A 24,337-nucleotide genomic window follows, 5' to 3' on the forward strand; every position below is an offset into this window, starting at 1 on the left:
ACGTAGGACGAATTTCAGTATGAATTTTATTATGTAGAAGTTTGTCAATTTATTTCTTAGCAGACTTGATAAGGACCTGAACTAAGGTCGAAACGTTGTCTAAATTTTGAATAAAAAACTAAAGAATAACATTGCCAGTTGTGGTCGGTTTATTAACACATTTTATATTTTTATTTCACTGGCGACTCATAAATTACTCGTAATTTTAATTTTTTAGTATTGCAAAATTTAGATTTAAAAAAAAATTTTTTAATTAAAATACTATACTACATACATATAAAATGCAATACTATACATATATGTATGCGTATCTCTAAATTAATGATGAACTATTTTGTATTTTTTATACGTTAACAGGCCATTACTAAGCTAACGTTCAAATGTAATTCTATATTGATTTGCCACTAATTTCTACGTGATAAAGATTATTTTGTAAAATGGTCTTTTATTAATTTAACTAATTTTAACATTCATCTGTGTCTGTTCTGATAACAGATGAATCTTGTACAACTATTTTTATTTCTTTCTTTTTTCTACTAATATACGAGAATGAATCATAATTCTTAACTCAGAAACTAAAACATAGAATCAAAAAGATTACTTTTATATTTATATCATTTTGGCATTAATTTCCTTTTTCTCGATTACAGTTATTTAATATTATTAATTATTTTGGCATTCTAATAGTCTTCTTATTATAAAAAAATGAGAAAGGAGGTGCAAATTGCCGTTTTTAATAGTTTACCTACCAGCAAATTTTATATTTATTTCATCAACAGACCTTTTTTCCTAATAAATGAGAAATATATTTTTACAATATAGTTGCTTTTATAATAACTTATAAATTAAAAGGCCAACTTAACGCGCTAATTAATTAGATGTTAACAATTTATTCTACGTCATGAAAATAATACAAATGATAATTAGTAAACGTTTCAACTGTACGACAGTCTTTATCAATACAAATATCGTTTTGCTAACATATCCATAAATTAAATAATTTGGAAAGACAAAACTTATTATACATGTAAAATATATAGACTTATAATATGAAAAAACGCAGTATAACACATTATAATTGTTGGCTTGAATTACGGCTGATCGTTCGAATTAGTCGTTAAAGAGCCTAATCCCGAACATTAGATTTCTGTAGTTCTTTTTAAATAAACGTCTAATTTTGTAATCCATGATGTAGTAATGTTACGTAATAAGCTGTGAAATAATTAATGTGTTAGCCTGAATATTGAATATTTGATTTTTAAATAAATAGTGATCACTTACATCTATGTCGAGACGATAAAAATTCTTTAAAATATTTCTTGTTGAAAAACATTATAAACAATGTGTACTTTATAAGAAGCAAACTCAATATCTGTAAATTACAATGTCAGAAAGCTGTATATATACCGCCATGCTAAGATGACATAGACAATTTTTCTAAAACATCAAAATAAGAATCGTCAAGTCGCTCGGTGTCCTTTTTTAAGTTGATACTGTTTTTTTTCTCTTTAATGTATATCATTTCCGATGTCAACCTTTTATAATTCTATTTGTGATCCAAGATTTTTGTGTTGTTCCAATTAAAAGTATGTGTAAACTTTACAATATGATCAGAAACCACCGAGTGTTTTGAAGAATCCAATCTGATATTATTTTTATGTTCATTTACTCTTGTGCCTAATTGTCTTTTAGTTTGCCCTACATATGTAGCATCACAATTATTGCACGATATTTTATATATGACACCCGAATTATTCTGACGATTATCTCTGTCTTTTTGTGTTTTTATGACTCTATTTAATTTTTTCGAACTTCTGTATCCTACTGTTATATTAGATTTTTTTAACTCTGATGCTACTAATTCCGAGATTCTTTCAATGTATGGTATCGCTATAAATTTTTTATTGTTGTCATTATTTATGTCATTGTTATTCGTATTATGAGTCATTTCGGTGTTTAATCTATTAACTATGAGGAACTTCAGTCTTCTATTAATTTCTGAATAAATGAGATCAAGAGGATAACCATTACTTAATAAAATCTCTATAATTAATGTTAAATTTTTACTGTGAAAAATAGGATGTGATAATAGTATTGATCGGTCTACTAGATTATATATGACACTTTTTTATGACACTTAGGATGATTTGAATAATATGAAAATGTTCTACCCGAAAATGTTTTTTTCTGAAACCAATCAATGTGAATTATGTTATTTATAATTTTGAGTGAAATGTCCAAAAAACTTATGCAACGGTTGTCCTTTCGTTCTATTGTAAATTTTAGTCTATCGTGATAATCATTAAATTTTTCAACTAAATATGAGACCTGATCCTCCGGCATGCAAACTAAAATGTCATCCACATAGCGATAGTAAAATCTTACATTTGCATTAATTGTATCAAGTATCGTAGTTTCTAAATCTTGCATGACAATATTTGCTATGATTAGAGATAGAGGCGATCCCATAGAGGTTCCATGAATTTGTTTATAAATAGTATTAATAAATGTAAAGAAAGTTGAAGTTAAAATGAACTTAATAGCATTAATAAATTCATTTTTGCCAATTAATGTGTGGTTTTCAATATAATGCCACCTGTTCTTTATGCTGTTTATTGCAAGGTTTAGAGGTACATTCGTGAACAACGATATTACATCCAATGATACAATTATTTCATTGTTGTTTAATTTAAGATCAGACAGTGTGTTATATAATTCAAAACTATTATTCACTTGACTATTATTCGCTTTAGATAAACTTGTCACTAAAATGTTGTGTAAATGTGTAGCTAAATGGTGTAATGCTGTATTAACTGATGAAACTATTAATCTGAATGAAACATTTTCTTTATGAATTTTAGGCAAGCCGTATGCTTTGGGAAGCAGTGAATCACTAGAACTTAAAAAATAATATTCTTTTTTAGTGATCCAATCATTTTTTAACCATTTGTCCTTTAATAATTCCTCAACTTTACATACATAAAATTCCTTGATCATCGCTACGGTCGTGTTTCCCTTGTCTGCTCTTGTGAAAATAATATTAGGATTTTGTTGACAGAATTTTATAGTTTTTTTTTATACATAAAAGTAAGTTTGTCATGTATCAGTTTGTCTTGGTATTATTATTATAAAAAACAGAAAACTGTAAAATGGCAATATTCCTTATTTTCGTGAGATTAATTATGTTATTTGAATTACTTTCTATGTCCTTAATAAATTCATGGACAGCTATTTTTTATCCGTGTTAATTGGAAGACTAAAATCACTGCCTAATTGTAATAAATTTGTGACGTCAGTTGGAATGTCTAAATCTGTCAAGTTAATGAACCATTTATCATTAGTTTGTTCTAGTGGATTGATAGTTTTATTGGTAAATTTCGTTGCGCTAATGTGGTTATTAATATATTTATTGCTTTGCGGGTTTACCATATTATTCAGAGAGCAAGAGAAATCAATGGGTTTGATATTTTTATAATATTCGGATTCTTTTAAATGTAATAACCAGCAGAATTTTTTCTTGTGTGTGTAATGTAAGCTGTGAATTTGTTTTTTAAACAATTTGCTGTGGTAGTTATAAATTTCTTGCCATACATGGGGTGGGATATTATTATTTAGGATGTAAAAATCTCTGAAGTCACCAGATGATAATTAAAAATGGTAGTAATTTAATCAACCAACTCTGGCTATTTAATAATCTTTATTTAATATTCACGACGTTTCGGCCATGGGTTTCGGCCCTTATCAAGTGCTACAAATTAGAATAATGACAATTATTAGAAAATTAAAAAATTAATTAAAAAGTAACTGAGTAACAATAAATATTTCCACACATTAATATGTATCCTACCTAAAACACAACTTTCTATATAGAAACTTAATTTCTGATCTTAAAATGTGACATGATATAATGTGAAACAATTAACTATATTATTGTCAGTGTTGTAACAGGTACTATTTGAAAGGAACCTAGGTATAGATATAGATACTGTGTGGAAAAAACACCTAGTTACAGGTATAGATACATTTTTAAAAAATAACCTAGGTGTAGGTACAGGTACAGTATAAAAGTACCTGAAAAATTTAGGTATATTTTAGGTACTTTTTATAAAAAAACAAAACGCGAAAATTTGAAAAATTAAAACGAATTTTATTTTGTATTAAATTGATATAATATACATATATATAAGTATATATAAAAGTATATATAAAAATGCTTGAAATTATGGTTTATCACGTTTTTTTAAAATTAATAATGTTTCAAACATTATATCCGAAAGCCGATTTCTTCTGGGGGTTAAAATTTGACCACCTGTACTGAAGAGTCTTTCAACGGGTGCCGAGGACGGAAGAATAGTATTATACTGTCTAAACATTTTTTGAATTAGATTATAATTCAATAGGGATTCGACAGTTTTGCATTTATCTTCCAAATAGCGTAAGCATTCCATTTGCACAATATTTTGTCTTTGTGCATTGCTGTTGTTTTCTATCACATTATTTTGACTGGAACTCTTGAGGATACTACTGAAGAAATCTTCATCACTACTTGTTGAAGAGCTCTTATCCTCATTTGTGCCTAACTCCTGTCGGTACAACTTTTCACATTCGGAAAAAAATAAATTTTGTACCATCTTGTATTCATCATTGTTATTTTTGTTAGTTAGCCATCTTAATTTGAATTTTGGATGTGAAACCGTTGCCAAAATGTAGGGCTTGGATTTGCTGCTGCTCAGGTCCATAATGTCCTTATATCTTGTACGTATACTATCAAGAATGGCACTTTTGAGCGGAGCACAATAAATTAGATGGGTTAGCGAATTCAAAGCATATTCAATTTGAAATAATGTAGGAAGCACGTAGCCTAAATAGCAATTGTCTTCACCCTGCAAGAGATCTAGAGATTTTGCGATCGGTTTCATCACGGTAACATATTCAGATAGAAAATCCATTTCAGCGTTTTTTAATTTGGGTTTCTGGAGTTTCTCGCAAATTGCTGCTAGGTGATCCTTTAATAATAGCACTCTGTTAATACTATCATAGAGAGAATTCCACCTTGTGGGACAAGGCACTGTTAATTTCATATTGCAAATAGTTTCTATTTCATCAGAAGCTGAAGTAGAACGATGAGTAAGATTCCACAAAGCAGTAAGTTTGCCAAATGTTGTACGATACATTTTTTTTATAAGAAATATCTTGCAATGCTTTTTCCGAGTCTTTAGTTGCGATTAGACTCAAAGTGTGTGATGCACATCGATAATGATATGGAAGTGTTATATCATCATCTTCAGATTGAATATGGAAATCTTCCATAATTTCTGAAAAGTTGGGAATATCATGTACGTCGAGCAAAATATTTTCATCAGATAAAAAATCTAATTCGTCAGGATCATTGATTTCAGGTACAGAATATACTCGGAAAGATTTTCCAAAATTTGCAGCATTGTCGGTTACGGTTCCTACAATTTGTTCTTTTTTAATGTTGTAATCAGCATGAACATTTGACAGAGTTTTAGCAATTTGCAAATGTGTGTGAGAATATTTCATTCGTTTACATGCTAGGACTATTGAATGTCTTTTCAATTGTTCATCCAAATAATGGCAAGTTACTCCCATGTAACTTTTATTATTAGTGCTCCAAATGTCAGCCGTAGTGCACACATAACGAGTTGTTAGAAGTTTATTTTTCAAAAATTCTACATACTCCTCTTTTTGCTTGTAAATTAAATCTTTAAGTGTTTTACGACACGGTGGATTTGCACCTCTAGACAAACCAGAAATAAGATTTTTGAATGATTGCTTTTCCACCGTAAAAACTGGAAGCATTTCTTCGATTATGTAGTTGCAGATTAGTCCGTTGATCTACAATAAATAATACTTTATATAGATAATTGTCTATTTTATTTTTCTGTATTAATAATAAAATTAATATTATTTATTAGGATTGTCAATGGCAGGTTTTGCACCATAGTCTCAGAAAAAATGAATAAAAAATAACTCTTCATTCAGACATGACATGTTAATATTCTATATTTCAATATGATGATTTATTAGTACGATAAAGTATTTAAGTACAAATAAAAATCACATACCACACTAGCACTAACTGAAGGTTTGTCATAATTTCTACATCTTTGAAACGGCGTCACAAATACTTTGCTAGGATCAGTACATTCATCAACTGAGTTGCGTTTCAAAGGTATTTTTTGGGATTTTAAGTTTTCATACTGCTTAGCTGCCTCAGGATGTTTCCTCTAAATAAAAAATCGTATTAATCGTATTATTAAGGATCTATTTTGAACTTTTGACAGATACAAGAAAAACTCGACTTTTGTCTATTTAACACAAATGAACAAAATACTCTAGTCTTTATACAATACTTTATATCGCTATTTTTAAATACAATTAATATCAGGTATTTCTGGTTATCCCTGTAGTTTATTATTAGTACATTAGGCAAGTAACAAATTAAGGTTAAGTTACCTATTTTTTAGTTATATAGTTATATAATTAAATACTTCACTACTTACCTGCAAATGCTTATGAAAATTGCCAGTTGATGTTTTAGAGCTACTTATGAGGGATTGTTTGGGACATAACATGCATTTTGCAACGGTCGTTTTCATATGAGTACCTTCCGGATCTCCCTCGTTCTGTACAATTTTAAAAAACTGTCCACTTAAAATTAATGGGAGATCGCTACAATTTAAGGACATTTTGAGTATATATCTATGTAATAACTAATTAGATTGGAATTAAAAATGTAACGCAAAGAAAACTGAACTGCCTCAATCACACCACAGAGTATAAGTAGAAGTGAGTAGTGTCCCAGCTTGGCCAACTTGTAGACCTCTTTTTATTGGATCAGAATCAGACCCCTCAAAATGGCGGGACCAATCACTACACAAAACGGGAACGGATACGGACTTATTCTCTCTCTCTCTCTCTCCCTCTCTCTCTCTCTCTCTCTCTCTCTAACAGATCAGTGTCCGCCAATCATATTAAAGAACGAATCATATTAAAGAATCACTAAGCGCTCACTAAGCTGCTTTATCTGCTGAATGCGTCTAATGACAATCTATAGATAAATACCTTGTACCTACGTATCTAAATTTAAAAGGTACCTTACAAAAAAGTACCCAGATACAAATAAAGGTATCTTCTCCTGTAAGAACCTAGTACTTAGGTACTGTTAGAGTACCTAGATACTGTACCTAGGTACTTATACCTAGGTATGTTACAACACTGATTATTGTGTTGGTTTCAAGCTCTTTATATACGCATTACTTCGATCAAACTAAACGACCTTTATTAGTTTATCGTAAACAATATTTAGATTATCCGTGTCTTTTTGTAAATTGATTGTGTTGTCAAATTTTTTGATAAAAAACATCTCCGCGATTTCTCTTTTTCGTACATATTTCTCATGATGTAAAATTTCAGGAGCGGACCAATCAAAATCATGACCATTATCGAATTTATGATTACTAATGACTGAATAATTACTATTGTGTACCTTAATGTTATTAAAATGTTCTTTTACGCGTGTGCCTAATTGTCGTTTAGTCTGACCGACGTATGATGAGGAACAATTTGCGCAGTTAATTTTGTATACAACTCCTGTTTTTTCTTTTAAAGGCAAAGGATCTTTGACACGTTTGATTAGTGTATTCAATTTTTTCGGTATACAATAAACGCATTGCATGCCCGTAGATTGCAATAATCTCGAAACGTCTTCACTTAGTTCTTTGACGTACGGTAATTTTATGATGCGGTCAAATTTTTCACTGACTAAATTATCATTGTCAACATTGCGATCGTCGTTTTTTTCGTGTCTCAAGTAGTTTTAGCCTATTTTTTACAAACTTATTAACCACATTCGACGGAAAACCATTGTTTATCAGTATCGATTTAACCTTAGCAATGTTTGCTGGATGAAAACTGTCGTCCGATAGTAAAATCGCATGATCGACCAGACTAAAAATGGTATTCTTTTTGTATTTAAAGGGATGGTTTGAATAATAATTGATATATCTACCCGAACAAGTGGGTTTCATAAACCAATTAGTTAATAGAATACCATTCTTTCTCATCACAGTAGTGTTCAAAAAATTAATCGAGTCGTTATTCAATTTCATGAGTAAATTTTAATCTAGGATGATAATCATTAAAAACCGACAAAATTTCATCAACACCCTCGCATGGGATAATTGCGAAAATATCATCCACATATCTGCAGAACCACGAAGTTTTGAAACTCAATCTTTCTAGGCAGTTAGTCTCTAAATCATCCATTACGATATCCGCTAATATGGGTGAGAGCGGAGACCCCATAGGACTGCCAAAAATCTGTTCATAATACTGTCCATTAAAAACAAAACTAGTAGAGTCTAATATGAACTCAATCACATATAAAAATTGGGAAAGATTGAATTTCGTGTTGGTTGAAATGTCCATCCAACGCTTTTTTACGCCGCTGATTACTAACTCTTTCGGAATATTCGTAAACAGGGAGGTAACGTCTAATGACACTAGTAAATCGTCATCAGTAATCACCTTATTCCTAATACTGTCGACGAAGGACCAACCATCCTTAACAAAAGATCCCAGTTTCTTAATCGAATTAACAAGTATATTATGGATGTAGTTAGAAAGATTATACAACGGACTACATAATGAAGACACTATAATTCGCAATGGACAATCGATTTTGTGGATTTTCGGTAACCCGTAACATCGTGGTAAGTTCCCGTTGGTTACGTTTAAATAATTATAAGTGGTCATGTCTATCAATTCATTATCGAGCCAAGACTTGATGAGAGAATGCATTTTATTAGTTAATTTTTTAACAGGATTTTTCTGTAAGTCGATTTGTCATTTAATAAAACTTCCATTTTTTCCATATAGTCAATTTTATTAAGGATCACCGTCGTTTGTCCCTTGTCAGCCTTAGTAACAATAATATCATCGTTATCCTTTAGAAACTTTTTTGACTCAAAAAAACATCTGAGAATATACTTGTCTATAAAATTAGTATGCCTTTGTGTGGTTAAAAAATTCCTGATAGAATTAGCTACCGAAATCCTAGTTGTTTCACGTAAGTTAGAAGGAATCCTGTCAATACTCACCTCTAGCCTTTTAACTATCTCAAGTACGGTACTAACACGATCCCACCTAACACCTTGTTGTATTGGTAAACCGAAATTATCACCAAGGCTTAACAAATCAAGTACTTTATCCGGTATCACTTTATTACTGAGATTACTAATCCATTTGGATTTGTCCATATTAATAAAAGGATTCACGACTACATTATTCTTACGTAGCAATGCATTGAATTTATTAATTAATTTGTTTTTTGTCATATTTTTAAAAACCAAAATTCTCTCCCTATTAAGTTCAGTAAAATTTGTGAGTAACTGTCGAGATAAAGAGTCAAAAAGTCTACGCTCGATATATGCTATTCTTTTATGTAAATATTTCAAGTGAACATCATAAAATTACCGTACGTCAAAGAACTAAGTGAAGACGTTTCGAGATTATTGCAATCTACGGGCATGCAATGCGTTTATTGTATACCGAAAAAATTGAATACACTAATCAAACGTGTCAAAGATCCTTTGCCTTTAAAAGAAAAAACAGGAGTTGTATACAAAATTAACTGCGCAATTGTTCCTCATCATACGTCGGTCAGACTAAACGACAATTAGGCACACGCATAAAAGAACATTTTAATAACATTAAGGTACACAATAGTAATTATTCAGTCATTAGTAATCATAAATTCGATAATGGTCATGATTTTGATTGGTCCGCTCCTGAAATTTTACATCATGAGAAATATGTACGAAAAAGAGAAATCGCGGAGATGTTTTTTATCAAAAAATTTGACAACACAATCAATTTACAAAAAGACACGGATAATCTAAATATTGTTTACGATAAACTAATAAAGGTCGTTTAGTTTGATCGAAGTAATGCGTATATAAAGAGCTTGAAACCAACACAATAATATAGTTAATTGTTTCACATTATATCATGTCACATTTTAAGATCAAAAATTAAGTTTCTATATAGAAAGTTGTGTTTTAGGTAGGATACATATTAATGTGTGGAAATATTTATTGTTACTCAGTTACTTTTTAATTAATTTTTTAATTTTCTAATAATTGTCATTATTATAATTTGTAGCACTTGATAAGGACCGAAACCCATGGCCGAAACGTCGTGAATATTAAATAAAGATTATTAAATAGCCAGAGTTGGTTGATTAAATTACAGCAGTCGGGCGACTGCTCTTTTAACTGAGCTATTCAAATTCTTCGACTCTATACCTTTCTCTGCTTGTATATAATCTAAGTGACGCCTATTCGCCGGCGTGTGTATAAACAACTAAGAATAAATTTTAACTTTTCTGTTCTTCTTGGGAAGTTTTATAATACAAAAGAATTACACACAAATAAAAGTAAAAAGAAACTTAGCGTTAATATAAAAGAATGAATACATATTTTTAGTATTACCTAAAATGTCAATTTTCTACCATGCTAGTACACGTCTAGCGGTTTCATGTTTTATAATAAAATCATGTTCTCTTCCTATAATCCCTGCGCTGTTCAGTTATTTAAAGAATTGTCGTTGTAATTAAATCTTCCGTCATTTGCATATTATTAAAACAAGAATATATAATAATGTAGAGCCTTTTTATCGCCTCTACTTATTTTATTTTAATATGTGTTTTTGCTACGCGGAAGACTAATTATTTCCGCGGGATCAGAAAGACCGGATTGTGAAGCAACGCTCGGAGTAAAAGCCAAGATACTTTATTTAGGAAATGGTTAACAGTATATAACATATTCGTATTATGACCGGTGTGAACGACATCTCGAAAACGACTGCTCTGTAACGCTTGCTCCGATTTTTTGCGACACTCGCTCCTAAATCCGAAACCATCGCGGGTCGTCCACGTGTTCGTCTATCCGATAATATTTATGTCGCTCCGAAATCTGAAACCATCATGGGTCGTCCACGTGTTCGCCTATCCGACAATATTTATGTTATTATATAGGCCGCTTCTCGTTAAACTCCTACATTTGGCCATTCTACATTGACATTCGCCCTTGAATGTCTTCGTCATCTTCACTTCCCAGCACGTCATCCTGTTTTTCGGTTTCGAAATCGCTTTCCTTGGTTATCCACGGTTTCATGAAGTCTGCCGTCGTAGACGTCTGTCGAGGTCCTTTCTGTTCTCCAACTCTACGCACAAGATAGCGATTGTTACGTAAGACTCTCGTTATCTCGTAAGGTTCAAAGTACTTGAGGCAAATTTAGATCCAGGAGCCTGTTGTGTGCGCCTTACGGCTACCAAATCACCCTCGCGATAAAAGTGGGCCTCCTTTCGTTTTTTATCAAATCCTCGTTTATTCTCTTCTTGGACTTTTGCGATATTCTGTGCTGCCTGCACGCGTAGTTCATCGCGACTTTCCTGAAATGAGGCTGTCCACTCTTTTTCGAGCAATTCTCGTACGTTATCGTCCTCGCGCAATCGTGCGTGTGTTCCAAACAACAGATGGAACGGTGTCGTGGCTATCCTTTGATGTACTATAGCATTCAAATACTGTTGTGCACTTCTCAAATACTTATGCCATTCTTCTGGCCTCGGTGCCGCTAGTTTTGTCAGCAGCGGTATAAGCGTTCGATTTATACGCTCCATTTGTCCGTTTGCTCTCGGGACTCCCGTTGTCGTTAAAACGTGCTGAATGCCCTCGCTCTTACAGTACTCCTCAAACGCTCCCGACGTAAAGACCGTGCCTCGATCCGAAATGACCCGCCTTGGATTTCCGAATATCGTCGCTTGTTTTTTAAAGAAGTTAAGTACCTCTGCTGTGGCTGTGGACTTCGTCGCGTAAAGCCACGTAAATTTACAAAAACTGTCCGTCACCACGAATATGTATTTGTAACTCTTCCTCGTCGTCGCTAGCGGTCCTAAATAATCGACATGAAAAGTGTCGAGCGGGATCTCACCTTTGTTAATCGGAAAAAGAAAACTCTCTTGTTTTCCTTGTTTCTTCTCGGCTAATATACAGTTGATGCAATTGTGTACGATCTTCTCGACCTTCGGCCTTAGATTCTGAATATAGTAATCCCTCTTGACAATTGCTTCCGTTTTTGCGATAGAAAAATGCCCTTTTTCGTGAGCTCTTCTGATTATCTGCGAGCACTTTATCTTTGGAACAACAAGCAGAATATCATTGTTTACCTCTTTAAACAATAATCCTCCGCGAATAACGTATCCGTGTGTTTGTCCCTCGTTCGTTAGCTGTATGATCTTCTTTGTATCGACGCCGTCGTGCTGCGCCTTTTTTAATCTCGCCGTAAGTCCACCATCACTTTTTTCTAGAAGTAGACAAACAGGCAGCGGGTTCCTACTTAACGCATCTACGTGAAACATATTCCTGCCTGGACAATATTCAATTTCATAATGAAATTCTAACAAAAGTGCCCATCTGGCAACGCGTATACATAAATCTTTTTTCGACATTGTCTGAGTGAACGCGCGGCAATCGGTGACGATCTTAAAATTTATGCCGAGTAGATACACTCTAAATTTTTTCAGCGCCTTAATTATCGCAAGAACCTCCAGCTCATAACTCGGATACTTCTCTTCTGCCGGGGTAGTTTTCCCGCTTGCGTAGTATATCGGATGCATCGCATGATCTTCACTATCGCGCTGCAACAAAATCGCACCGTACCCGTGCATCGAAGCATCGGTATGCAGCTCGGTTTCCGCATCTACTTTATATAAACTTAATACAGGCTTATTTATTAATATTAGTTTCAACTGTTCTGTGCGCGACGGAAAGCAGGATAGGAAGGTCGGAAGCGAGAAAAACAGAGAACTGCACTCGACACACGCGTAACGTTAACAAAAAATATATTGGCAATACTCAGACAAAAATTACAATTATTTAGACCGCACAGAATTTACCAATAGATCGCCGAGTCGAGATTATCCGCAAGTACATTAACCGATAGAAAAGCCGTGTCGAAAATAAAGTAAAGATATGTCCGCAAGCAACGGTAGTGAAAGAGCAAGAAAGACAAGCGATCTTTTTTGCAAAGTAGAAACGCACTCTGTTCGCGACGACAAGCTATCGGAAAGAGTCCCGAGGGCACGAGAGAGGAGGTTTATATAGGCCCGTATTTCTAGAATATTCGAGAACAATTTTCTTATTCTATCGTTCGGTTGAGGGCGAAAGAACGTTTTCTGTAATTATTTACTTTCCAGCAAATCGTAGTTTGGTTATTATTGGGAACTAAATTGTATCTCCTCTCGCGCGACCGCGGTGTTTACACTTAAATGTGTTTTAATGTAAGCGCTTATTTTTTCGCAGGCGCGGGGTATACTTATACCTTTGCGGCCGAGCGCTATTTATAATATGAAAACGTCTGCATGTTACAATATAAGTTGTCAATTATATTATGATATAATTATGCGCATGCTGCATGTTGAATGAGAAAACTGCATGAATTTGCATGCAATGTTTTAATATTTTTCTTTTCAGTTTTCTTTAGACGTTCGATTTTCGAACATTTCGAACATTAGCGGTTCGAACGCGTCTTTTTCTTTTTTCTCGAATCTAAATGTCGTCGCGGCTCTCAGTAAATTTGTCAACGGTCGCGCAATTATAGAATAACCCGGTACAAATTTCCGGAAATATCTTGTCAGACCCAGAAATGATGGAACCTGCCGTACGCTCGTAGGCATCGGGAACTTCTTTACAGCTTCGGTTTTATGCTCTGACGGACGAATCCTACCGCCCTCAACAATGTGCCCCAAATATTCGACACTCGTACGCAAGAAATTGCACTTTTTCCAGTTGATTGTCAAACCGTGCTGACCGGCCACATCTAACACGCGCTTTAATTTCCTTAACGCTGACTCGGAGTCGATCGAAGGTATTATCAAGTCGTCCATGTAAGCTCATACGTCCTTGTCGCGAATAAGATCCCTGAACACGGCATTTACAAATTTCTGAAAAACAGCGGGAGAATTACAGAGCCCGAATGGTACTCTGAGGAATTCATAATGCCCGTCTGGAACTATAAACGCGGTGTACTTCATGCTGGATTTATCTATTTTTACGTGAAAGAAACCGTTTTTTAAGTCAAGCGTACTAAATATCCTTGCACCTTGCAATGCATCAAGTTGATCCTCGATCAACGGCAAGGGATACCGGTCTTTAATGATCTTTTTATTAAGTAATCGATAATTAACGCAAAGTCTATTTGTGCCATCTCTCTTCTTCGCCAATACTACCGGACTTGCATAATCGGATACGGACGGCCGTACAATACCGTTTTTTAACCATTCGTCTAGATTAGATTAGATTAGATACGTTTATTGTTGCCCCAATTGGAGATTACAAGGCGCTTTTTTTCTTGTTTAAAGGAGCGATCCCAAACCTTTATGCTTCCATTTACATTCAATCCTTAACCTATAACTTAAACCTAATTAATACAATTATATACATGAAACGCCACGCCGCTCCGCTTCGCTACCTACTACGCCTTCTCTCGCATTTCTACTCTACCTATTTCCTACCAATTCTTCCACACACACGACCTCTTTACCCTAACCTTTCTTATCTAACGCTTTCTTACGCATTCTTACGTACTACTTAACCTATGTGGGACCTCCGCTTTCGGTTACTGCTACCCTTTCTCACTTCTTTCACTCATTCCCTCTCTCTCTCTCTCTCTCTCTCTCTCTCCCCTCTCTCCCCCTCTCTCTCTTCCCTCAACTCTCGCCCTCCCTCTTCCCCCTGTCATCTTTTTCTATCCTTCCCATCCTCCCCTTCCCCTTCCTCTCTTGCTTCCTCTAACCTTTTTAGCCACATTTCCCCTTCTCTCTCCTCTTCTAACACCTCCTTCACCATTTCCTGCCAGCTCTCTTCCCTTCCCCATTCCATGCATTCCTCCCACACATGCTCCCACGTCTCCATCCCTTCCCCACACATCCTGCACTTCCTATCCTCCTCCTTTTCCCAATATCTATTTCCCTTCATCCCACTCCCCAATCTATATCTTGCTATCCTCCTCCATCTATCTTCCGTCCACCCTTTCTTCAGATAGCCCGGTATCCCCTCCCCTTTAACCTGCTTGTACCATCTGTTGTATTCTGACTAACCACTCGTCTATCTGAGTGCTTACCTCAGCCCGCTCGGCCATTCCTAATCTTCTTGGCCTAAGATAGACCGGTTCGTCATCTTTCAACACGAGTTTCATTTTGATAGCTATCTCGCGAGTCTGATTCGGCTTATAATCGCTTATTAGTGACTATACAATTCGTCTGTGTTCGGCGCTACGTACATGTGACACGTCCGCAACATGTGACTCTCGGTCAGAAATTAGGTTTATTTGACAAATTTCTGCGAACTCACGCTCGTCGTTAGCATAGTCTGCCGGTTTCACAATAGTAGGGTTTCCGCGCTCTAAATTTACATTAACGGTGTCGAGAAAATCGTTACCGATCAATAATTTATACCTCGTCAAATTATCAGCAACAACATAGATCGGAATTTCGTAGCAATTCCCGTCGACCGTTAGTTTCGCGTAAAATCCCCGTTCGCAACATTTTCTTCCGTGCCTATTCCCCGGAATGGCATCGCCTCTAGCTCAAATTGCGGAGATCCTAATTTGACATATTCATCTTCGCGCATTATGGTGATATAGTGATCGCGCAGCTATTTTTCGTCTCGTTTCTATTCGGACATTTCGACGCTATATGCTCGTACCCGTTGCACCCGAAACACTTGACACCTTTTTCTTTCGTTGGACAAATCGAGCTTACATGATCTTTTGATCCGCAACTAAAGCAACGTCTCGTTATACCGCGGTCTCTCCCGTCGCTCGATACACCTTTTCCACACACAGCACTCTTACTGCCCTTGTCGTTTTTACGCTTTCCACCGTCGCCGTCCTTCGCGCTCGCCGCCGACGCCGGATACACTCTGTCTTTTAACAATATTTCTTCGAAGGCTTGCAAAATTCTGTCCATCGTCGTAAATCCCTGCACCCGCGCCAAGTCGCGTAAATTTGAATCTAGGATACCGTCAACGATGTATCTCAATATCTCGTCATCTGGAATGGCAATGCGGTTGGCCATTATCGTCTTCTCGTGCACATAATCGTAGAACGTTTCACCTTTCTTCCAATTCCGCTCCTCGAAGCGTCGCCTCATTAGTATTTTGTTTGGTCGGTGGTAAAACATACCCCGCAATCCGTCGAGTATCGCATCGGGTGTCATCTCGATATATTCTGGCTTTGAATGGAACCAGTTCCGACGCGCGTCCCTTTAATCTCATACCAATTAAAATTTTCGTTAGTTCATCATTCAGTCTGTACGCGGCTCTCAAAAACTTCACCTGTTTCTCCCACGTCTCGAAGGTTTCAGTATCACCATTGAAGCAACTCAGTAGATCTGCCACGGCATTAACATTCACTTTCGTTGGCCTTATGAGAAAGTCGTCTTCTTCGTTGGCTAATCGTTGATTCGTGTTCGACGCTCCTCTAAGCGTTTGATTATTACCGGACGTATTTCCACTCGACGCTACTGTAAGCACGTTTGTTGCGCCGCCACTCTGCATCAGGCGCAGCAACTCGATCTCGCGTCGCGCTAATGCAAGTTCTCGTTCAGCCAGCTCCTTTTCTCTTCAATATATTTCTATTTCTCGTCGATTAATCTGCGGTTCCCGTTGATCGTCTAACTCTTCCCGTGATTGTTGCATTTCTTCATTTTCGTAAGACGATCTCCCTTGGACACCGTCGTCGTTCCTGCTCGTAAAGTTCACCGTCTCCTCGGCCCTCGCACTCATCGTCTGCATCCATCCGCCACTCGGATCGTCATTCGTTAGCCGGTTTATAAGTTTGGCCTTTGTTCCCGCGGTGCTTAGTCCTTTTCGTTTTAGAGCTTCCTTGAGCATAACTGCACTGAACGTCTTCAGGTCGGCTCTGTCCATTGCTCGTCACTTCCTGCACCGCTCGTCGTATTATACGTCTTATTACACTCGATGGCGATCGCGTCGTCCTCGCGTCGCACCAATGTACTTAAAATCGTCTTTCGTTCTCGTCGTATTACATTCGATGGCGATCGCGTTGTCTTCGCGTCGCACCAATGTATTCGTAATCGCCGTAATTCAAATCTTTCACCGTTCTCGTCTTATCATCTCAACATGCCGTCGAGTCATCCTTTGTGTTGCTCTGTCCTTCGTAACAGCATACTTATTTTACTTTAATATGTGTTTTTGCTACGCGAAGACTTTAATTATTTCCGCGGGATCAGGAAGACAGGATTGTGAAGCAACGCTCGGAGTAAAAGCCAAGATACTTTATTTAGAAAACGGTTAACAGTATATAACATATTCGTATTATGACCGGTGTGAACGACATCTCAAGAACGACTGCCCTGTAACGCTTGCTCCGACCTTTTGCGACGCTCGCTCCTAAATCCGAAACCATCGCGGGTCGTCCACGCGACAATATTTATGTTATTATATAGGCCGCTTCTCGTTAAACTCCTACAATAATGTATATTACAAAAACCATTCATTTTAGGCAATTTTACACAGAAAATTTAAGTTTAAAATATAAATTGAAATATAAATTAGAAATTTCTTCTATATGCGAGTATTATTCTCGTAAAATTTAATTTTTGAATTCATAATATTAATAATTAAATTGTTTAATTATTGGTTGTCACAAAATAATAATTATAATTCAAGATAAGCAGTTTGATCATCAGTAAATTTTGAAATCAAGGTTGATAAGAATTAAATCGACCAACTGGTTAAGGTGTTGCATTTAATGTATTAGCAACGTTTCGACCGCTATATCGGGTCCTCTTCAGGCTACAATAAACAAAAAATTTTTTTACAAATAAATTGAAATTTAAGACACATCAAATCTATGTAGGATAAATTAACAATAATAAATGTATAACAACGCACTAATAAATTATAAATATGAAATAAAAATGAAATAAAATGTACAAATAATTACACCTAGTCATTAAAATAATAAAAATATATCCAGTGCAAATAAAATGAGTATTAATCTAACAATTAAATAATCTCGAAATAACTTTAGTGTAGAAATTAAAAGTAGATGATCATAAGTGATTGTAAGTTGCAATTTTATCGCCGAATTAGTGCATGTCGTGTTGAGTTAAATTACTTTTAATTCCTACACTGAAGAAGACCGCGTGCGGTCGAAACGTTCGTACTGTATTATCTTATATAGAATAAATACTTAGTTTATATCATCTAATAATGCTCGATTATTTGGCCTTTTTATATAATAATAATTATAGTTATTAAATATATGTATCAAAAACAAATATACAAAAAACAATCCAATGTTTAAATAACATTTTTGGAAATGTTTATACATATTTATTACATGGTTAGAGCTAATTTTCTAAACCAAATTGACTTTATCATTTTATTAATTTGTACCGTGTTATCTTCTCTCCGAATGCGTTTCTCAGTTGTGCATCGTAATCAATTCAGCTTTCAGCAGTAAAAAAATCGTATATAGTTTAATTTTATTGAAAATATATGAATTTTGATTAATTAATTAATATAATAAACTTTCGAAATAAATCTAGGAAAATTGAAATAGACAAAAACTCCCATGTATGTACGTGTACAGTCTAAGTAAGAATCATTTATGTGCGTATATGTAATAAATAAAAATTATTTATGTTCAAAATATCGCTGCATGATCTGCGCACATGATTTAGATAAGAGCAGTTATTGGAATAATCATTTTGATGCTCTACATGTTAGGACGAGCATCTTTTCTACCAATCAGTATGGTACTATTTGAAGAAACAACAACGCGAAATTTTTTATCAACGCCGGGAAAGGTAATTAGAATGTCTAAATACGAATGCAGATTTTAATGTTTGTCCTTTAAAGTATTTAAGCAGCGTATATACAGTGTGTTAGTCTATCGCTAAGAGTTAAACTATTCCATTGAGTCCGATGAGTATAATCAATACTCATTGGACTCATCGGATGTGAATATTATATGTACTGCAATGTTGTTTTATTTCTTTTATTTGGTGCGCTGTTTTAATTAACGATAAAATTTTCTACAATTTATTTTTTAAAGCTGTTTATAATTATTTATAGTTGTCGTGTTATTTATAGTAGTCAAAGAATTTAAGAAACACATGTGCAATGCACAAGTGCTTTGAAAAAGTTTTTTAAAAATTAAATTATTGAACATTTAAAATGTATACAAATCATGCAAAAAATTACGTCGGAACGAAAATCAGATTCCAAATATTAGGAAAAACCTTAAATCATCAGAAATATGTGATTAAGTATCTAATTTACAAGAAAACTGTGTTCCTATAACGTGCCGCTGTCACTTTCGCATCAAGTATAAAGTGAAATAATACTGTCTACTCCATTCTGCCAGAATCCTTGAAGTTGTACTGATTGCAATCTACTATTAACGGAAATCGTATTTAATTAATTAATTATGAGAGGCTCAATTATGAATTGTCATGTACGTAGTTCGACCCCCACGAAATAACATACTGACTTTTTTTCAGATAAACAAATGGAGTATCGAATGTGAAGACAAAACATATTGGATACAATTCGTAGAGGAACTACAAATCATCTCGATTAATGCCGAGAATGTTTATCTAACGATATCTTGCAAGACATATCTATCATTAACTCATCCTGATGATCTGAACGAAGAATTGCAATCGCTAAAGGGTTATTCAACAGAATACCCAACCGAAAAGTTCTGAAAGGAATAAAAGTTTTGAAAGTATGATGTATTTTCGAAATATAGGTCAAAAAGTAGATAAATTTTTAAAAAAGGTAAAAAAAGGTGCTAAGTCCGCGTAACGTCTCTGTAAAAACCTGTTCTACAAAAATTAATCATGGACACGAGCAATTTTGCGGTACAGAAAAATATATAAATATACATTTAAAACTTCTGACATTAGAAAAATGTATATTTTAATTCTACTGAAGGAGTATCCTTCCAGAATACTCTTTCAATTATCTTTGATGTAGAACCTTCGATAGCTTTTTTTAGACGGACATCCTCGTTTACAGGAATTGGTGCGTAACGCGTCTGTATCCAGCAACCTGGACGCACCGGAAGGAGGCTTCGACGCGATCATGCAAGCAATAGTTTGCCGGAATCAGATAGGCTGGCGCGAGAAGGCTCGCCGGTTACTGGTGTTCTCGACTGATGCTGGTTTCCATTACGCGGGTGACGGCAAGCTGGGTGGTATCATCAAGCCAAACGACGGCCTGTGCCACCTGGACACCAGGGGCACATACACTCACTCGTCTTTGCAGGATTACCAGAGCATCTCGCAGATCAATCTGAAGGTGAAGTAGAACGTCATAAACATCATATGGGCATATGCATATAATTTACATGCACAAGTATTATATAAAATGATTACATTAGAACAATTAAGGATTAATCAACATGTACACGGAGAAAATTTTCTTTTAGAATATACTCTGAAAATCATGGTTATCGTTAAACAATATGATATTGGAAAAGAATTTTATATAAGAATTTCTCTGATTATAAATATTTATTATAATAAAAAATATTAATATGCGTACATAATAAAATTAATCGAACATATTTTATATCTTATTGCGAATATTAATATTTTTTATTGTGATAAATATTAATCAAAGAAACTCTTATAAAATCTTTCCAATATATTATATTGTCCCATGATTATTATGATTTTCATGGTAAATACTAAGAGAAAAATCTTTCTGTGTGTATGTGCTATTTAGAGTTTATTTGTTATCACAGTCAAACTCACGCGCAGCATATCAGCAATAATATCTATACCAAACAAATCGTTGCTTTGTGTTTTCGATTATAATTTTTTATTGCACAATGTACCTACTCGAAATATGTGTGCAATTTGCAATTTATATATCTATAAATATTGAGATGAGATTCCAGTTGATTTTCAAGAATTATACTTATTCTAAAGCTACATCTTTTCTAATGAATCTTCTTCGAATTTTAATCAGTTATTAATATAATCATAGTACGCGCGCGCTATTAGAATGAAGTTGCCGATATTTGCGGAATAGCGAATAACTTAAGTCATTAACCGAAACACCGCGAGTACCAAGCAGTTTGAGCTGCGTCCCGTTGTGATTCATTAGTAAGCATAATTGTTTTTAACCTAACCTTTGTATTGTAATATTTATCAATCGCATATCATCATTCAAACGTTCATATGTCGTAATAATTGTTCGAAACGCATATTTCTCGAAAAATTCGATGCAAAAAATCTGTGCCAATATATGATTAACATAACTTAACCTAACATTGATCTGTTTTCGCGTGCTGTTCGAAAGAGAATCGGATTCCGTGAGCGCATCCCTGTGCTTGACAGCTATGAGAGTGAAATGCCGGAAGGAAGCAACAGAAATAAAAAAAGAAATAGTGCGACCAAGTTAAATCACAGTGGACTGTATTTGATGAAAGAATGTTCGGTACAATTACAGTGAATCGCGCCCGAAGTCTGACTAACGCGAGAGAATAGCGATCTGCGTGTGCCTTCTCGAGAGATCGACAGTGAAGTGACGCTGGATTTTGCGACTCGATTCTCACGACCTTCGAGAAGGTTCGGGGAGGCGATTTGGAATTTTCTATTTGAATCTCCTTGCCTTGTGATAACAGCGGGCCTCTCGAAAGTTGGAAAATAAAGCCGTCTGTTTTGACAATTATTGTTTGCACACGGGCTCGTTGCCTGTGTGTGTTTTGAGCGGCCGCGGCGCGCCGCCGAAAAAACGCGCGAAAACGAGTGCAGGGCCGTGTTTGAGGTGCGGGCCGACCCGCGCACAGAGCAGTAGCAATTAAAGGGCGAATCGATGATTGATGCGCAGGGCCCAATTGCATTGCTGACCAGCAACCACACACACACTCACACACACACTTCAGTCATTGAATTCGCAACACGTGCACAAATGTGTTGCGACTCGTGAATATTTCCGTTTTTTATTTTAGCTTGCATATTTATATCATGTATGTTTTGATATAAAAAATAATAAGATTGCTCTAATATATATGTATTTTTTTTTGTTACAGATAGCTTTGTTGATGCGCACGAGTTTGCGAGATTCTTGAGTGTCGAACGGACGTTACTGCGCGCGATTATAGTTTTCGTATTTTTTTTCAGTAGCAATGTACGCGAAATACGCGTGAATCACGCGTCGTGTCGGGAGTGCCCTGTAAAGTATCGCGCGTCGGGAGTGCCGTGTAAAGTGCCGGGCGATCGTAATTATTCGTGTTTTCGCGAGTGTTGAGAGTGCTACGAAGGATCAAAAGAGGAGGAGGAGGCCCGGAGAGGCATCGGGCGACAGTGGAGCAACCGTGAGGTATGCAAAATAAAAATGTTTTCTAAACTGCATTATTTAACACACACACACGCACGTGTATAATACATAATTTGAATATTTTGTTTTCAGATCAATGAGCTGTAGACTACAACTTCGCTACTGCACGTGTCGGTGAGTGAGAAATTGTTTATTTTATATCATTTTTATTAGCGATAATGAGAGTGTATCAAACTGGTGTCTTACTTCATGGATATTTATAACTAATTAAGAGTTTGACTTTAGCTTCAATAATTTTTGGGAGTTCTTGATAATTTAAACAATTATTTCTAGCCATTAAAGTAACTTTACGCAGCATCTTACTGTCTTACGACATTTTCCTTATTAAAAAGTAATTATCAGAATTTAAAAAATTTATAGGTACAGTTCTACATGAAGTTCTAAAAAGAGTTCTATCTTCTAAAAGCAAAATAATATTAAATAAACTAAAATAAAACTAACCGAATCCTATCTCTATAGATATTGAGATGGATTTTTCAAGTAAAATTCTTATTTAAAAATTTTTTAATTGTTTTAATCAGATCTCTCTGATAAAACAATGTAGGTATATGCCCAGAACTGTACGCGTAGACTCCAGAATAAGTAAAACTTTTTTGGAACTTATATAGAACTATTTCGAGTTTCACGAAATGAAATTCCAGCTTTACACACATATTCATAAAAATAAATAATCCCTCTGAAAGAACTTGACAAATTTACACTATTACTTAAAATCATCTTATTTGATAAATATTTTTAATTTGTACATCTACAATTTTTAAATCGTGATAAATATAATTTTTCTCGACTTGCGCCATTTTCAGTTTATATTTTCTTGGCGCGTATTATCCGTCAGAATCAATTAAACATATTCGCGCAATTATTTTGGAACGGTAAATGTTTCTCCGGGAGATGCACAAGCCTCTTTGTTTCCTTTCCCTTCGCGAATTGCATCTCACGTCCTACGTCCGAATCCGAGTTCGCGGCTGATTACAGGGGAAAAGGCACCGAAAAGAGATCAACGCACCGATTCCCGCTGTTTCTCTCTTGCCGTGCCGCTTGCCGTGCGGCTCGTTCTTTTTATATCCCTCGTAATAATAATTACCAAGGCGCGCGTGCACGCGACGAGGAGAGTCGTGCGGTTGTGTGCGAAAGGCGCCTAAACTCGGCGGCGGAGACGCATGTGGAGTTCACGCGTGCGGAGTGATGTATGCTCCCGTGTGTGCGGCGAGATGCATAAGATGAGTAGCCTATATACGTCTTACATGCTCGGAGGCATCCTAAAGTCGAGTCTCTCGGCTTATGCCGTCGTCGCATGTGCACGCGAGCGTGTGAGTGCGTGTATATGTACGATGACACAAATGTATTACGCGGTTGTGTCCAAAGTCGGACACGCTCTCTATGTTCCTTTGACTTTGTATTACATGCCTCCCCGCTATGAATCGAATCTCTCGCTCTCTTGGAGGACGCGCGTTAATTCCGCTGCGGGACGCGCGATCGTGTAAAGTCACGAAGGACGTTAACGAGTCCGCCACACGTAGTTAAATCGGACCGCTTGTAAAATAAAGATAAAATGACGTCAAAATTTGATCTAGATCATCTATATAATTTTATTTAGATAACAGCAAACACTGGCTATGACTCTCATTCAAATTATCTAAACATTATTCTAGATAATTTAGAAATAATAACACTTAATTTTTAACCAAAGTAAGAAAGTTGAATGCCAGTAAGAGGAACTAAACCAATAAAATATTTAAACAAAAAATATTTAAACGACCAACTGGCTATTATTAATGGTGTTAATTTATTTGTGCAGCAACGTTTTGACCCTGAATTAGGTCCTCTTCAGGCTAATCAATACAAAGAAAATTACAAATTAGGTAATA

General features: G+C 35.3%; 2 protein-coding genes, 1 long non-coding RNA gene and 1 pseudogene across 4 annotated transcripts in view; 1 reads left to right on the forward strand and 3 right to left on the reverse strand.

Moving 5' to 3' along the window:
* The window catches only part of LOC114934043 (endoplasmic reticulum aminopeptidase 1-like), a 28,636-nt gene extending 5,988 nt beyond the window's left edge, over window positions 1-22,648 (forward strand). The window contains exons 3-5 of one of the 2 annotated variants that reach the window (XM_085487493.1): window positions 20,139-20,420; window positions 22,162-22,451; window positions 22,542-22,648. In XM_085487493.1, the coding sequence (XP_085343619.1) occupies window positions 20,139-20,420; window positions 22,162-22,200 (321 nt within the window). In that variant the 3' untranslated portion in view covers window positions 22,201-22,451; window positions 22,542-22,648. Of the gene's footprint in view, window positions 1-19,618; window positions 19,846-20,138; window positions 20,421-22,161; window positions 22,452-22,541 lie in introns of those variants that run through there. The other variant, XM_085487494.1, reaches the window with a different exon arrangement.
* LOC146721036 (uncharacterized) lies at window positions 3,679-4,056 on the reverse strand. The gene is made up of 2 exons (XR_014925812.1): window positions 3,848-4,056; window positions 3,679-3,748 (listed from the first exon to the last, which is right to left on the reverse strand). It is a non-coding gene; the product is annotated as an uncharacterized LOC146721036 (long non-coding RNA).
* Window positions 4,127-6,820, reverse strand: LOC146721037 (uncharacterized). The gene is made up of 3 exons (XM_085487474.1): window positions 6,528-6,820; window positions 6,090-6,251; window positions 4,127-5,859 (listed from the first exon to the last, which is right to left on the reverse strand). Exons 1-3 carry the CDS (start codon window positions 6,711-6,713, stop codon window positions 5,104-5,106), a joined length of 1,104 nt encoding a protein of 367 aa, XP_085343600.1. The 5' UTR covers window positions 6,714-6,820; the 3' UTR covers window positions 4,127-5,103.
* Window positions 15,716-17,015, reverse strand: LOC146721038 (uncharacterized; annotated as a pseudogene).
* Window positions 22,649-24,337: the final 1,689 nt, after the last annotated feature.

The sequence above is a fragment of the Nylanderia fulva genome, unplaced genomic scaffold, assembly GCF_048542155.1.
Source record: "Nylanderia fulva isolate GAGA-0341 unplaced genomic scaffold, ASM4854215v1 Scaffold56, whole genome shotgun sequence".
NCBI lineage: Eukaryota > Metazoa > Arthropoda > Insecta > Hymenoptera > Formicidae > Nylanderia > Nylanderia fulva.

Coding starts and splice junctions, on each gene's coding strand:
- LOC146721037 (XM_085487474.1), bottom strand. CDS start 6,713: ATGTCCTTAAATTGTAGCGATCTCCCATTAATTTTAAGTGGACAGTTT. Junction 6,252..6,527: donor ATTTTCATAAGCATTTGCAG/GTAAGTAGTGAA, acceptor TTTTTTATTTAG/AGGAAACATCCTGAGGCAGC. Junction 5,860..6,089: donor CTTCAGTTAGTGCTAGTGTG/GTATGTGATTTT, acceptor TATTTATTGTAG/ATCAACGGACTAATCTGCAA.